Raw genomic sequence first — 13,932 nt, 5'->3', positions numbered from 1 at the left:
GAACTTTTGTGGGGTTGGTACCTGAAGGAGTGGACCGATATAGCTTATCTACGAACTTAAAGTAAGTTTGTAAACAATTTTACGAAGACCAAATTTTGGACGGAACCCGCATTTCTGTTCGAGAATTATCTTGCGTTCCACCCATAAACATGGTGTCATAGGGTTTGTTTTTCAACTTTCAGGTTATTTTTTCAGGAAGTATGGAGTTGCCCCTGAGGAAACTTGTACCTTCGTATAGGGGACAGTGAATACAAGATGTTACAACAAAAACCAAGGCGATTGGAGAGCATGTCCTAAACTGAACTTTCCAAAATTTTGAGTGGGAGGTATCCGAAGGAGTGGACCGATTGAGTCCATATTGGAACCTCATCTAAGTTTGGTAGAAATTACACGATGTGCAAAGTATGGACCAAATCGGTTACTCTCTTCAAGAGTTATCGTACGCACAAATTTTCCGAACATTTTCGAACTTTTGTGGGGGAGGTACCGGAAGGAGTGGACCGATATAATCCATCTTTGAACTTGAACTAAGTTTGGACAAAATATTACGAAAGCCAAATTTTGGACCGAATCGGCAGATCCGTTCGAGAGTTATCTTGCGCTCCAAGCACTACACACGGTGTCATAGGGTTTTTTGTAACTTTCAGGCTATTTTCTCAGGAAGTATGGACTTGCCCCTAATGAAACTTACAGCGTCGTATAGAGGACAGCGAATACAACTTGCGTAAACAAAAATCAAAGCAATTCGAGACCAGGTCCTAAACTGAACTTTTCCGAAATTTTGTGTGGGAGGTACCCGAAGGAGTGGACCGATTGAGTCCATATTGGAACCTAATCTAAGTTTGGTAGAAATTACACGATGTGCAAAGTAAGGACCAAATCAGTTATTCCCTACAAGATTTATCGGGCGCACAAATTTTGCGACAATTTTTGAACATTTGTGGGGGAGGCACCTGAAGGAGTGGACCTATATGGCCCATCTTCGAACTTAAATCGAATCTGGACAAAATATTTCGATACCCAAAATTGGAACCGAATCGATTGATCCGTTCGAGAGTTATCGTGCGCACCAGCCAGCCAGACAGACAGATGGACAGACAGACGGACAGACAGACAGACAGACGGACGGACATTGCTAGATCTACTCAAAATTATCTGAAACGGATATCGTACAAACATACTTGGGGTCTAAAACCATTATTTCGATGAGGCACATTTTTGGTCGTATCAAAGTGTAAATACCCTCTTTAGCCTAAAGGCTGAGGGTATAATGAAAAACGGTCTTATAGAATATCAATCTTTTAAGGCGAGTATTTCGGATATTATCAATCATGTACGAATATGAGTAAGTAATAAAACTAAAACCGCGAAAACGCTTGGTTGTGGGATCTGTCATTACAACAACATCTGAAATGTTATCCCATTTTCCAAAATGCGATTTCTGAATGGGATCGTTATTTTTGCTAGAGCATGTATTTAGCTTTATGTATCAGATTCCGTCAAAAAACGAATTTTGATTTTCATGTGGGTTACGTCTTCGGACATTTCTGGTGACGATATGGTTTGGTTAGGTTAGGTTGAAAAGAGGGGCGAGTAATAGCCACATGTCCTGGTGGACATACACATAAGCCATGAAGTAGGCCTGTTGTGCGCTCTAGTCTAAGTTTTTTGAAGAAGGGGACTCTACTATAATTTATTTAAGGAACTCTGTTCCCTTAACAAAATCCCGTAATTGTTTTAGGTCGTCTACAATTACCTGATTAAGATCTGGTATTGTGTCATTCCCTAAAAACTGGGATCTGATGTTTGCGAAAGCGGGGCATTGGCAGAGAAAATGCTCCAATGTTTCATCATCCTCTCCGCATGCCCTGCATACGCTGTTGTCTGCACAATTAATTTTTTGCAGATGAGCTTGTAAACCCAGGTGACCTGTAAGAACAACTGTATGTCTACTCAACTCTGCTTTACCTAGCAGTAATAGGTTTTTAGTTTTTTCCTCATTTGGGTCTCCCCATAGGATTTTCGTGGTTTTCCTTAATTTCTCTCTATTCCATAGGGATAAGTGGGCATTTTTTGCCCAGATTTTTAACTCTAGCCGAGACCCGTTTAGTGGCTTTGCGTTCGCTAAGTTTACGGTTGCTAATTCCCTTCCCTTTTTTGCCAAAGAATTTGCTATCTCATTACCTCTATTCCCCGCATGTCCCGGTACCCATATTATACGCACCGTGCCATGCTGAGTATAGCTGTTGATTGAATTTATACAATCCAAGACTGTTTGTGATTTTACTGTCTTGGATGTTATTGCTTTGATTGCAGTTTTACTGTCCGTAAGGACGTTTACAGTAGTTGGTCTCGTGTTGGCATTAAGCCAGTTCACACACTCTGTGATCGCTCGGATCTCCGCTTGATGGACCGTATTGTGATCCGACAAACGAAGAGATATTTCGGTCTCTGGTTCTTCAATAAAGAGACCCAGTCCCGTTCTCCCACCTAGCACCTGTATAACAACAGTTTCCAGTCGGCATTTGTGCTGGATTTCCGCCGATCCACGAGTCTCTGTCTGGAATTAATGCCTCGCATGAGGCAGCTACAAATGTTTCAGGTATACGGTCCGATACAATGTTATCCATTGACTCTCCCGTTGTTACCTGTAGAATGTTTTGATGGTATGTTACGTGGTCCTCACTGATCCACTCGTCCATCGCTTTAAGTCGAATAGCTGCCACAGCCGCTTCATACCTTATCAGGATTTCTATTGGGTGTATATGGGGGTTTCTGAGTGAAATCGGACACTTTTTCAAGATGAGGTTTTTGATTTCCTTTATTTTTTGCTATGGTGATGCTGCTCATTAGCAAAACACTTTAGTATATTTTCAGATTTTTTTTGACTAACGGTTCCAGAGATTTCGCGCCTTGAAAAAGTCAAATTCTGTAAAAACTACATGCAATGAAATACTCATAGCTTCTTTAATAATGGTCCAATTTGAAAAAAATCTTTTTTTGTATGTTTTATCAGCTATTTAATAAAAAATAGCAAAAAATTTGCACAATGGGCTTGGATGCTATTTTCGCGATTTAATATTTAAAATCAATTTTTAATGATGTTCGACCCCTTCGATTTTCTTTAATTATTTTAATACAAAAACAATTTTAAAAAATTCAGAAAAAATAGTAATCGTCCGAATCCCATTACCACATAGGACTTAAAATTTTTGTAATTGAACGTAGTTTAATACAAAAATAATTAAAGAAAATCGAAAGGGTCGAACATCATTAAAAATTGATTTTAAATATTAAATCGCGAAAATAGCATCCAAGCCCACTGTGCAATTTTTTCGCTATTTTTTATTGAATAGCTGATAAAACAACAAAACATACAAAAAGAGATTTTTTCAAATTGGACCATTATTAAAGAAGCTATGAGTATTTCATTGCATGTAGTTTTTACAGAATTTGACTTTTTCAAGGCGCGATATCTCTGGAACCGTTAGTCAAAAAAGATCTGAAAATATACTAAAGTGTTTTGCTAATGAGCAGCATCACCATAGCAAAAAATAAAGGAAATCAAAAACCTCATCTTGAAAAAGTGTCCGATTTCACTCAGAACCCCCATATATAGAATAGTTTCTAATGCCCTCATTGATGTTGTCCTCATTGCGCCGCTTACACTTAGACAGCACATTCGTTGGACTTTCTGTAGTATTTTAATATTACACTTTTTATCCATAGCTGTCCACCAGACTACTGAAGCGTATGTTAGAGTAGGTCTAACTACGCTTTTGTAAAACCAGTGTGTCATCTTAGGATTAAGACCCCACTTGGGGCCTATAGCCCTTCTACAGGTTGACCAACATCTATGAGCTTTATTGGCTCTTTCTTGAATATGGTCTTTCCATTTAAGTTTCCTATCCAGAATTACTCCCAGATATTTGACTTTGTTGGAAATATTGATCGTCTTGTTTAGGAAAACTGGTTCTTCAAAGTGTCCCAGTTTTGTTTTCCTAGTAAACAGACATATTTCCGCTTTTTTGGGTTTACATTAAGACCTCTTGGTCTAGCCCAGTTGTACGCTAGTTTTAGGACTGATTCAGCTCTTCTGCATAGCAAGTTTGGATTCTTACCCTTCAGAAGTATTATAACGTCGTCTGCATAACAGACTGGGTCAAATCCCTCATCGGTTCCTTAGTCCTTAATAGGCTATTTATGGTAGTGACCCATAGGAGTGGGGATAAAATCCCCCCCCCCCCCCCTGTGGCGTACCCTGACCAACTTTGTCCTTTATTTTTACGTCAAGTAGCCCGCAGCTTATCCATCTATTCCTTGGCATGTGGCTTATCCAGTCCCTAAGGGACCGATTCACCTGAAACTTATCTAAGGATTGGTTAAGGGTTTCGGTGCTGACGTTGTTGAAAGCACCCTCGATATCAATGCATACCGCTAGTGTATACATCTTCCTGTCGAAGGTGCTCTCGATGTGGTGTACAACCTCATGTAATGTGGTTTCCGCTGATCTACCTTTAACGTATGCATGTTGTTTGTATTTAAGCATATCGTTTGGAATCTTGCTCTTAATCATGGTGTCGACTATTCGTTCCATGGTTTTAAGCAGGAAGGATGTTAGGCTTATCGGACGATAAGACTTAGGAATTGCGTAACTTGCCTTCCCAGGTTTGGGGATAAATACTACCCTCGCCTCCTGCCAGGCTTTAGGGGATACGATGGTGACGATATACATTATAGGTTCTCGACCAATATCTCGATGTGTTACAAACGGAATGACGAAGTTAATTATACCCTCCATATTATGGTGGATCGAGTCGAAATACACATTTACAATAATTAAGCACAGCTCAATTCGTTAATCTTCATTTACTTTCTTCTCCTTCAGGTTTTCCATACAGCAACGTTTCAAACACAATTTTCTAGCTACAACGCCCAAAGAAATGTTTAACTATTTATTACATTTAGATGATTTCTATCTATTCCCTAACGATGAAAATAAAGCCAATGAAACAATATTGGCAAAATTGGATATTCTTCTAAAGGTGGTGCATAAAACCAGTGATTATCCAATTCAAGATATATTAACGGAACTTGGTCCCGATTGTGAAAATCTTATTATAAGAGGTATTGTATATGGTATTCCTGTGAATATAAGTGATTACTTTCGACGACGTCTAACCACTAATGGAGTCTGTTGTATGTTTAATTACAAACGTGAAAGTTATGCTTATAATGAGTAGGTATTCCATATAAATCTTTACATATAAAGTTTAATATAGATTTATTTCGTATTTAACAGAGAAATCAGAAATGGAGATAATCGTTTTATTCGAGAAAAACAACCAATACAATTTGAAGCCAATTCTATTCTGAATTCGATACAATTTGTTTTACAAAGTAATCGAGAGGATTTTACAGTTCGTGATTTTGATATTGAGGCCTTTGAGGTAAGAGTGGAAATAATTTTTAGTTTTTTTTTTTATTTTTTAATTTGTTTACTACAATTTCTCTTTTGTTTAAGATAACTGTGTTCCCTCAGTATGACTATCCCAACATACAATCAAGTCATATAGGTCATATACTAGTTGATTACTATTCCATTGTGGAAATACCCATACAACCAGAATTTTATGATTCCAGTGATAGTATACGACAATTTAAACCAACGGTACGCAATTGTTATTTTCCAGATGAGGGACAAAAGGTTTTGAATAGGTAAACTACATATGTATATGTAAACATAAACTATTTCAATTTAGATATAATCTGTTAACTTACAGATCGTATTATTCAATAGACGAATGCTTGTTACAATGTCGTTCGGAATCCATGACAAAACATTGCGGTTGTGTCAGTCCTCCCATGGGCGCTATGAAGAACTTAACCTATTGTAATTTTAATGCCTTACCTTGTCTGCGCGAATGGAATGCCAAATGGTACGATTGGAATTATTTCGCTCATGTTCGCGATGAAAATAACGAAAGTGAAGGTGATTCAACAACAAGGCACAAATGTCGTCATTGTCTGCCAACATGTGATGGTGTCAATTTTAGAATACATTTAAATGAGATGACTATGCGTAGGGCCTATGGAGGAAAATATAGTCATGGTTTATTGTAAGCTATTAAGAAATTAACATGCATTGTACATATGTACTACCGCTTATTGTACCTGCGCCACTATTACTTAGAGTATCATACAAATTCAGAAGCTTATACAAATTCGAAATTCCCTTGATGACCCCTACAGCAATTATGATCTCGGCCATGTTGAGTAGAAAGAAGTAAGGAAGGTTATACGACTCAATATAATCGTCCAGATATGCCTCAAGACCCTGCAACTGTTTTCGATCTATATAAAAGTTGTCGAGGTGTACAGATTCCGACTGGCTGTCGATAAAGACCACAATAACCACTTAAATTTTTTGTATCAGCTCCAGTGCTTTTAAAATAGTTAGAATTTTTGCTTGGGAAACGGACATATCTCAATCATTTTATATCCATATGTATAGATGGTCAAGCTTTGTGGAAGTGATCTTCATGGATCCACTCATCTCCGGAGGGGCCAGACAGACTCCTTTGTTGTTGTAACAGTGCTTTTAATTTATGTTTGTAAGTTAATTTTTCTGCTTAATTTGGGTCTGTCTCCAGTTCTAGGAATGTGGCTGCTTCGATGAGATCTAACCACAAATCTACTGAAGTTAGTTGAGTTGGTTTGGAAGGGTGCATCGATCATTGCCCTTTAGGACGGCTGCACCGCCCGAGCGTAGTAGAGCTAAAACCACTCTGGTTTGTAGTGACAACTGACGCTCCTCAGCTGCGATTGATGGCGGCTATTCTCCGAGGATCGCATTCAGACTATAGTTGTTTATGGCATCTATTTAAACCTGCTTGATAGGTTTTTGATCTAGTGGTTCTCTTTGTAACATTGGACTTCTCTTTCTAGATCATAAAGATCCCTCCTGACATATCTGGGTGGGGTCCTAGGAACTAAGAAGTTCTACGGCTCGATATAACCAGATAAGCTCTGGAAGAAGTTTTGTATCCTTATGTAGATGGTCCACTGAAGACATTGAGGAGGCACCGTGTTGCAGTTCTCAGGGCGGCATTCTGACAGTTTGAATATTTATCCATAGCCTTGCACTTATATTCGCGCTGCTTATATTCGCAAGTCCGCATAGCAACACAGACCGACCTATCGTGTTATATGTGGTCAACATCTGCACTTCTAGTGCTGCCGGCTAGCCACTTGAGGACCTTATTCCTACTTCTCAGCTTGTCGCTCCTCGCGTGGAAAAACGTATAAAGATCAGTCAAATAGGAGATCATCTTTTCACAAATGACATATGGGAAGGTACCTAACTCCAAGATCGTACATTCATCCGCATACGCTACGATCTCAATAACGTCTGGAGGAGTGCGGATAATGGACTTCTGGTTTCTTAATTCCACTTACGACTTGCGTCCACAAATATAATTGATTATCCAACGTTTTAAACCTTTTCCGCTGTCCTAAAACAGCGTGGAGTGCTCGACGGTATCAAAGGCTTTTAATAAGTCGAGCGACTCCAACACTGTCCTATCGCACGTCTTACTCTGGTTGAGTCCTCGACTAATATGCATGGAGATGGCGTGTATCGCTGTTGTCGTGCTGTGCTGCTTACGGAACCAATGCTCCCATGCTGATGATAGGCAACTGGATATCTATTTCTTAAGATTGGGAGGAGTAAAGTCTCAAGGGTCTTTGCTACGGACGAAAAAGCAAAATCGATCTGTACGATTCACGTTTTGTGGTATCCTTGCCTGGTAGCTTCAGTAGCTCGACCACCCTGCCCATTTTTCAGACTTTGGGAACACTGTGAGTGGCTAGGGACAGGTTGAGAACTTTAGTAAGATACTCGACTCTCGGCATCTCATCAAGCTGATGCAGCATTACCATGGATATTCTATCAGTGCCCGGCGCGTTGTATGATTTAGCTCGCAACATTATCCATTGTAAATTGTGGTGGTTCGTCCTCGACAAATCAGGCAGCGTAACGTCGCCAACGTGACTAAGTTCCAATCTTCTTTCTTTCCAGGTTTCGTTGCCCACAATTTACATATTCTGGCTCAAATGTTGCGACTCTTCAGATGATTTAACCAATAGTTCCGCTTATGCTTACCCGACCAACCTGTTAACTTCCAATGTACGTACAGCTATCAATCATCTCAGCCAGCCTGGTCATTTCTGTGGACTGAATTCCACAACTCATGATGAGCATTAAAGTCCCCCAAGACCATACGATTACGACCTTCCAAAACCGAGCTAATGTTGGACCTATAACCTGGAGTACCGCTATTTATCGGCCACCACCTTGTCAGTTTCACCTCTAACAGCTACCCCTATACATTCTATGTACGTAGCGTTAGAGTCAAGCGAGATAAGTCTGTACTGGGCAGACTGGTGCAAAAGCAAAACTCTGAGGTCCTTTGTAAAGGATAGACATGTGTCCAAAACGCGACATGCTTAACAAAAATATTTCCAATTATAAATTTGTCAAAAAATTTAAAAATAGTAGATTCTTGCAGGTTCTGGAGCAGAGCACATCAATGTCCCTCTTCCATCGCAAACGGTGGACAAGGGTTATGCCATTCTTATAAAATGTACGATCTTAGTTTTTTTGGATTTACACCAAGTCTGTTGAGTTTGGGTCACCTGGACAGGCGACAAATAGCATCTTGCATGAGCTCTGGCAGCGTTGAAAGAAAAATGTCAGTTATAAGAATGACTACACGTCAACATACGTAAAGATCTCCCCAAACGATGTCCCCAAAATCCTTCAGTATCTCGTTTATTATTAAGAGTAAAAGTGGTGAAAGTACTCCCCCTTAGGTGTATCCCTTGTAACCCATTTACTAATCGAACTCCCTTCCAACCGCAAAATTATGAAGCTGTTACTAAGGGGTCGATTATGGATAGCAACTCAACTGAAGTTGCATTGCCAGAAGAGAAAATCATAAAATTAAATAAAGTGAAACGACAGAATTTTTTTCTCAAATTCATTCAATATCAGTGTTTTAACCCGTTAGCTAATAATTCAATCCTAAAAAAGTATGAATTTCAATGCGCAAATGGAAATTTATGTTGGGTTGCTATCCATAATCGACCCCCAAGATTTGCATCTATCTTCTCAGTCATGATAGAGGAGATATCTGTCTTCCTTCCAGGCCAATAGTAGCGTTTCAAAATCTACATCTCCTTTTACATATATGTGGCGCAGGATATTACATTTGAAGTAGCGATCCGTATTGTAAAAAACGTTTTTATTGCAGGAAAGATCTCAGTGATTCAAAACCATTGGCCATTGTCAAATTATTTTTCAAACAACGCTTCGCTCAAGCTACTGAAATGGACATAATTGGTGATTGGGTTGTGCTATTAAGTAAGTTAATAATACAAACTGTTTTTTTTTTTATTGTAATTTTGGTACGAAATTCAATCATTATATGTTCTTAAGAATATTTTCGTAGCTCATTTTAAAGTAGATTTGTATTCCTTTTCTTCTGCAGATCGCTTTGGCGGCATTATGGGTCTAATGTATGGATTCAGTATCATTAGCTTATTGGAAATTCTCTATTATGCTACAGGTAAATTTTTATCATTTTATTGGAATAATTGGAAGCTGAATATACAAAAGAAAGCAATAGAAACATCAGCTGTAATAAAAAATAGAAAGTTTACAAGAGAAGAACCTCCACCAGCTTATGATTTGTATTGGAATGAATTGATACCGAAACGCCGCACAACTATTTTAATGGGAAAACTTTTTGATAATTAAAAAAATAAAATAATTCAATATTAATTTATTTTTCTTCGATAAGAACACAAAAACTAATAAAATAATTTATAAAAAATAGCTACTGCAATTAAATATTAATTTAATCTAAAATATGGTTTTTGAAATTTGCCTATGGGCATACGATTGCGTTGTCTTAGACGTCTAACAGCTTCGCGTAAATATTTTGGTTGCAAAGCACCTGTATCGCCCATTTCTTCCATAACGTCCAAAGCTAAAGGAATACCAGAATGTTATTTTCTATCTTTGAAAACAAAGTATTTTCTAAGCATACCTTCCTCTACAATTTCACCAACAAACACTTTGGCAATACCAGACATTGCAATAACAACATTCTGGGAAACGGAACAACCTGTTATCGTTTGCATAAGTCGCTTTACGGCAGCTTTAGGGAAGGCAGATCTCCTGTACATTTCATAGCGGTCCAACTGTTCTTCAGTGAAATTTGAAACCAATACTCTGAAAGAAACAATTTTACAAGGATACTTCCTTCCACCTCCTTATGGCTAGTATTACTTACTGCATCTTCTCCCTCTCCTCCTCTTCCATTTCCTTTTTCGATTTCTGCTTTTTACTTTGTGAATGTCCATCTGTATCGTCTCTATTGTCGGAATTTTCAGACTTTATTCTACGTCTATCATCACCATCTTCTCGATGGTCCTCGGATTTGTGATCCGAATCGGAATTTTGACTACTTTCGCTGGTTTTGTGATTGTCATGATGATGAGAATCGAAGAACTTCAAATCTACTTCGTCCGAATCATCCAAACTGTTGCTTTTAGTAGGTGGGAAAAATATATCGTCCATTTTCAGAAGATTTAGTAAAAATTTGTAATATCCCTCTGTTTTTGTTTACTGTTTACCTTTTTATAGGCATCGTTACCCGAATATCAATATACGAGTATCCGGTACCGTATAACCGCTTATATAATAGCTATATTACACCATATGCTTTTTCACATGTATGACAGCAGCTGGTCTGTATATTAGCATACCCAAAGTGACTACATACATGTGAAAAAGCATATGGTGTAATATAGCCATTAAGTTTGACGATACCCAGCAAAAAAGTTTGCAAGTAGTGCAATGCAGAGGAACAAGTGTCGTTTAGGGGTACCTCTCGGATCGGTCCGAAATTTTAAACATAGGTAGCCCTTGGGACCCTGAACACAACGATATATAATTTTCCGGGGGGAAGCCCATACTTCCCGAGATATTGGTTTTGACATTTCGGAAATTTGTATGTACTTTCACACCTTTAGGTTGTTTATGGGCACCTCCCGGATCGGGCTGAAATTTTTACAGTAGATAGTCCTTGGCATCCTGAATACAGCGATATATAATTTTCCGGGGGGAAGTCCATGAGGAACAACTCTAGTTTAGTAATTAGGAATTAGGAACAACTCTAGTTAGGAACAACTCTAGTTTAGTAAAAACTCTCCGATTTTTTTGAAATTTTTTCCAGATGTAGATATTATTGCGCTGATCACGGAAATGTATAATTTTCTTGGGGGACGGACCCGGTTACCCGGTTATTGGACCCGAAAGTCCGGGTACAAAACCCGGGTTAGACCCGGCTTTACTGAACCGATTGCTACAAAATGGGTATCATTGCAAGCTTATGGAAATACCTATCCAACATATGATGGGGTTATTTTCAGGTGGTCAGGTGATATAACCCAAAAACTGATTTTTGGACCCGGATTTTTCCATAAAACCCTCAAAAAGTCGAAAATGGGTCCATTATGGGAGCACGCTTAATGTATGTCAGATTATAGCTCGCTCTTCAACCTTTCCAAAATGGTGCTATATTTTGTAATACATTCTCTGTATCCATAGATATGGCCCTTAAGGCCTACGTACATAGGCTGCTCTGTCTGATTGCCTTGCTTTCCTGCTTAAATTTTGACATAATAAAAATAAAAGAATAAAGAAGGCCGAGGAAATTTCGAACTGGGTTGCCCTTTTCTTTTTTATTCTTTTATCAAAAGTAAGCAAGGTAAGCAGGCAAGGCAGCTTATGTACGCAGACCTTTATTTCTTTACATTATAGGTGTCAATGGGAAATTTTAAATTTCTAAATTGAACAAAATTTTCTTTTAACTTATAATTTTTCTTTAAATAGCAGGCCTTCGGCCGGGGATTTAAGACTTTCACCTATGGACAGGCGCAAATCTCGGGAACGGGAACAAAATTTTCTTTTAAATTATAAATTTTTCTTTAAGTAGCCGGCCTTCGGCCGGGGATTTAAGGCTTTCTTCTATGGACAGGTGCAAATCTAGGGAACGGAAACACATTTTTCTTTTAAATTATAAATGTTTCTGTACATAGCCGGCCTTCGGCCGGGGATTTAAGACTTTCTCCTATGGACAGGTGCAAATCTCGAGAACGGGAACAAAATGTTTTTATAAATTACAATTTTTTTCTATAAATAGCCACTTGGAGAAACCGGGTTTTCGAGATTCTAAGAGCCATATCTCTGGATCCAGAGAAGGTATTACAACATTTAGCACCATTTTGGAAAGGTTAAAGTGGGAGCTATAATCTGACATACTATAAGCGGGCACACATAATGGGCCCATTTTCGACTTTTTGATGGTTTTAAGGAAAAATCCGGGTCCAAACATCAGTTTTTGGGTTATATCACCTGAACATCTGAAAATAAGCTTATCATGTGACCACTTGTTGGATAGGTATTTCCGTAAGCTTTCCAATGATTCGGTTTAGTAGAGCCGGGTCCAACCCGGGTTTTGTACCCGGATTTTCGGGTCCAATAACCGGGTAACCGGGTAACCGGGTACGTCCCCCAAGAAAATTATACATTTCCGTGATCAGCGCAACAATATCTACCTCTGGAAAAAGTTTCAAAAAATCGGAGAGTTTTTACTAAACTAGAGTTAAGCCGAAAATTATATATCGTTGTATTCAGGATGCCAAAGGCTATCTACTGTAATTTCAGCCCGATCCGAGAGGTGCCCCTGAACGACATTTAAGCCAAAGAGACAACAAGAGACCATTTGGAGAAAATTTTGACAGTTTACATTACAAAAAAAGTTGCTTTGTTGTAGCAATTCGCCGATGCATTTACCTTTCTAATTGTACCATGAGCTTTGTTCCTTTACTTTTTTAATGGTAAGGGTGGTAAAAGAGAAAAGTGTCAAAGTTGCTCAAAATTGCTCTCTCATGAACATTTTTACCAGAAAAGTAAAGGAACGGAAAAATGGTATATCTGGCAGCAATGTCAAAAAGGCCTTGTACACACGCTGCGACTTTTGATGCATGCATCACCATTTTTTTAGCGGTGTTGCAAAAAATAGTAGTGATGGAGGGAATGAAAATGTACGAAATGTATGAAATGTAAAATTTGATGACTAATCATTTAATTTATTAATACCATTTAGAATGTTAAAATTAATTAATTAATTTAATTTTTTGAATCGATTGGATTAATATTGACGTCGTTCGTTGCTCAATTTCAATAATTATAATTCTGTGAACACCCATATTGTCGGAGTTTTATTACCTGTATCTCGTAGAATGGAATAATGCTTGGTTTACATTACGAAATCCACTCGGTTTAAACTGTCAATTCCTTTGCGTATACGTCAAATGAAAACTCATCCGAAATCCATTGGATTTCATTTGACGTTTAAGCAATGGAATTGACAGTTGAAATCGAGTGGATTTCGTAAAAGTAAACCAAGCATAACCCGAATGTTGGAAAATACATTTTTACCTAACAATGTTTTTTCCAAAAATTTTGTTATTTACATTTGTATTTTTACCTGTTTCAATAATTTTGGTTTAAAGCCTTTACCTAATTAACTGCGTGTTACGTGTGCGTTCAAAAATACAAAAACAAAATACATGTATTTGTTGTTGTTTTCAATTTGAAATACATGTATTTTGTTTTTGTATTTTTGAACGCACACGCAACACGCAGTTAATTAGGTTAAGGCTTAACAATTTATACCTACATGCATTCAACAATCATAACATGTATGTAAAATCGTACTTGTTTGTTACACTTCTTACAATATTACGAAAAAATGCAACCCTACAAGTACGAAAATGGTGATGCATGCATCAAAAGTC

General features: G+C 38.1%; 2 protein-coding genes across 2 annotated transcripts in view; one reads left to right on the top strand and one right to left on the bottom strand.

The window, feature by feature from the left end:
- Window positions 1–9,820, top strand: part of ppk18 (pickpocket 18) — a 71,147-nt gene extending 61,327 nt beyond the window's left edge. Inside the window, exons 3-8 of the mRNA XM_073968007.1 lie at window positions 4,889–5,239; window positions 5,303–5,450; window positions 5,525–5,718; window positions 5,784–6,119; window positions 9,315–9,424; window positions 9,552–9,820. Coding sequence (XP_073824108.1) covers window positions 4,889–5,239; window positions 5,303–5,450; window positions 5,525–5,718; window positions 5,784–6,119; window positions 9,315–9,424; window positions 9,552–9,820 — 1,408 coding nt within the window. The remainder of the gene's footprint in view (window positions 1–4,888; window positions 5,240–5,302; window positions 5,451–5,524; window positions 5,719–5,783; window positions 6,120–9,314; window positions 9,425–9,551) is intronic.
- A 10-nt stretch (window positions 9,821–9,830) lies between these two features.
- Taf11 (TATA-box binding protein associated factor 11) lies at window positions 9,831–10,729 on the bottom strand. The gene is made up of 3 exons (XM_073968024.1): window positions 10,359–10,729; window positions 10,113–10,297; window positions 9,831–10,052 (listed from the first exon to the last, which is right to left on the bottom strand). The coding sequence occupies exons 1-3, from the start codon at window positions 10,643–10,645 to the stop codon at window positions 9,916–9,918; spliced, it is 609 nt and encodes a 202-aa protein (XP_073824125.1). The 5' UTR covers window positions 10,646–10,729; the 3' UTR covers window positions 9,831–9,915.
- Window positions 10,730–13,932: the final 3,203 nt, after the last annotated feature.

The sequence above is a fragment of the Musca autumnalis genome, unplaced genomic scaffold (genome assembly GCF_047663935.1).
Source record: "Musca autumnalis isolate F117 unplaced genomic scaffold, ASM4766393v1 scaffold_2, whole genome shotgun sequence".
NCBI classification, from domain to species: domain Eukaryota; kingdom Metazoa; phylum Arthropoda; class Insecta; order Diptera; family Muscidae; genus Musca; species Musca autumnalis.
This window is presented reverse-complemented; position numbering and strand designations above follow the sequence as displayed.

Excerpts from the sequence above, each read along its gene's own strand:
- Taf11 (XM_073968024.1), bottom strand. The coding sequence starts at position 10,645 with ATGGACGATATATTTTTCCCACCTACTAAAAGCAACAGTTTGGATGAT. Across the intron at positions 10,298-10,358 it reads GAGGAGAGGGAGAAGATGCA|AGTATTGGTTTCAAATTTCA; the intron begins GTAAGTAATACT and ends TGTTTCTTTCAG. Across the intron at positions 10,053-10,112 it reads TGGTGAAATTGTAGAGGAAG|CTTTGGACGTTATGGAAGAA; the intron begins GTATGCTTAGAA and ends GTATTCCTTTAG.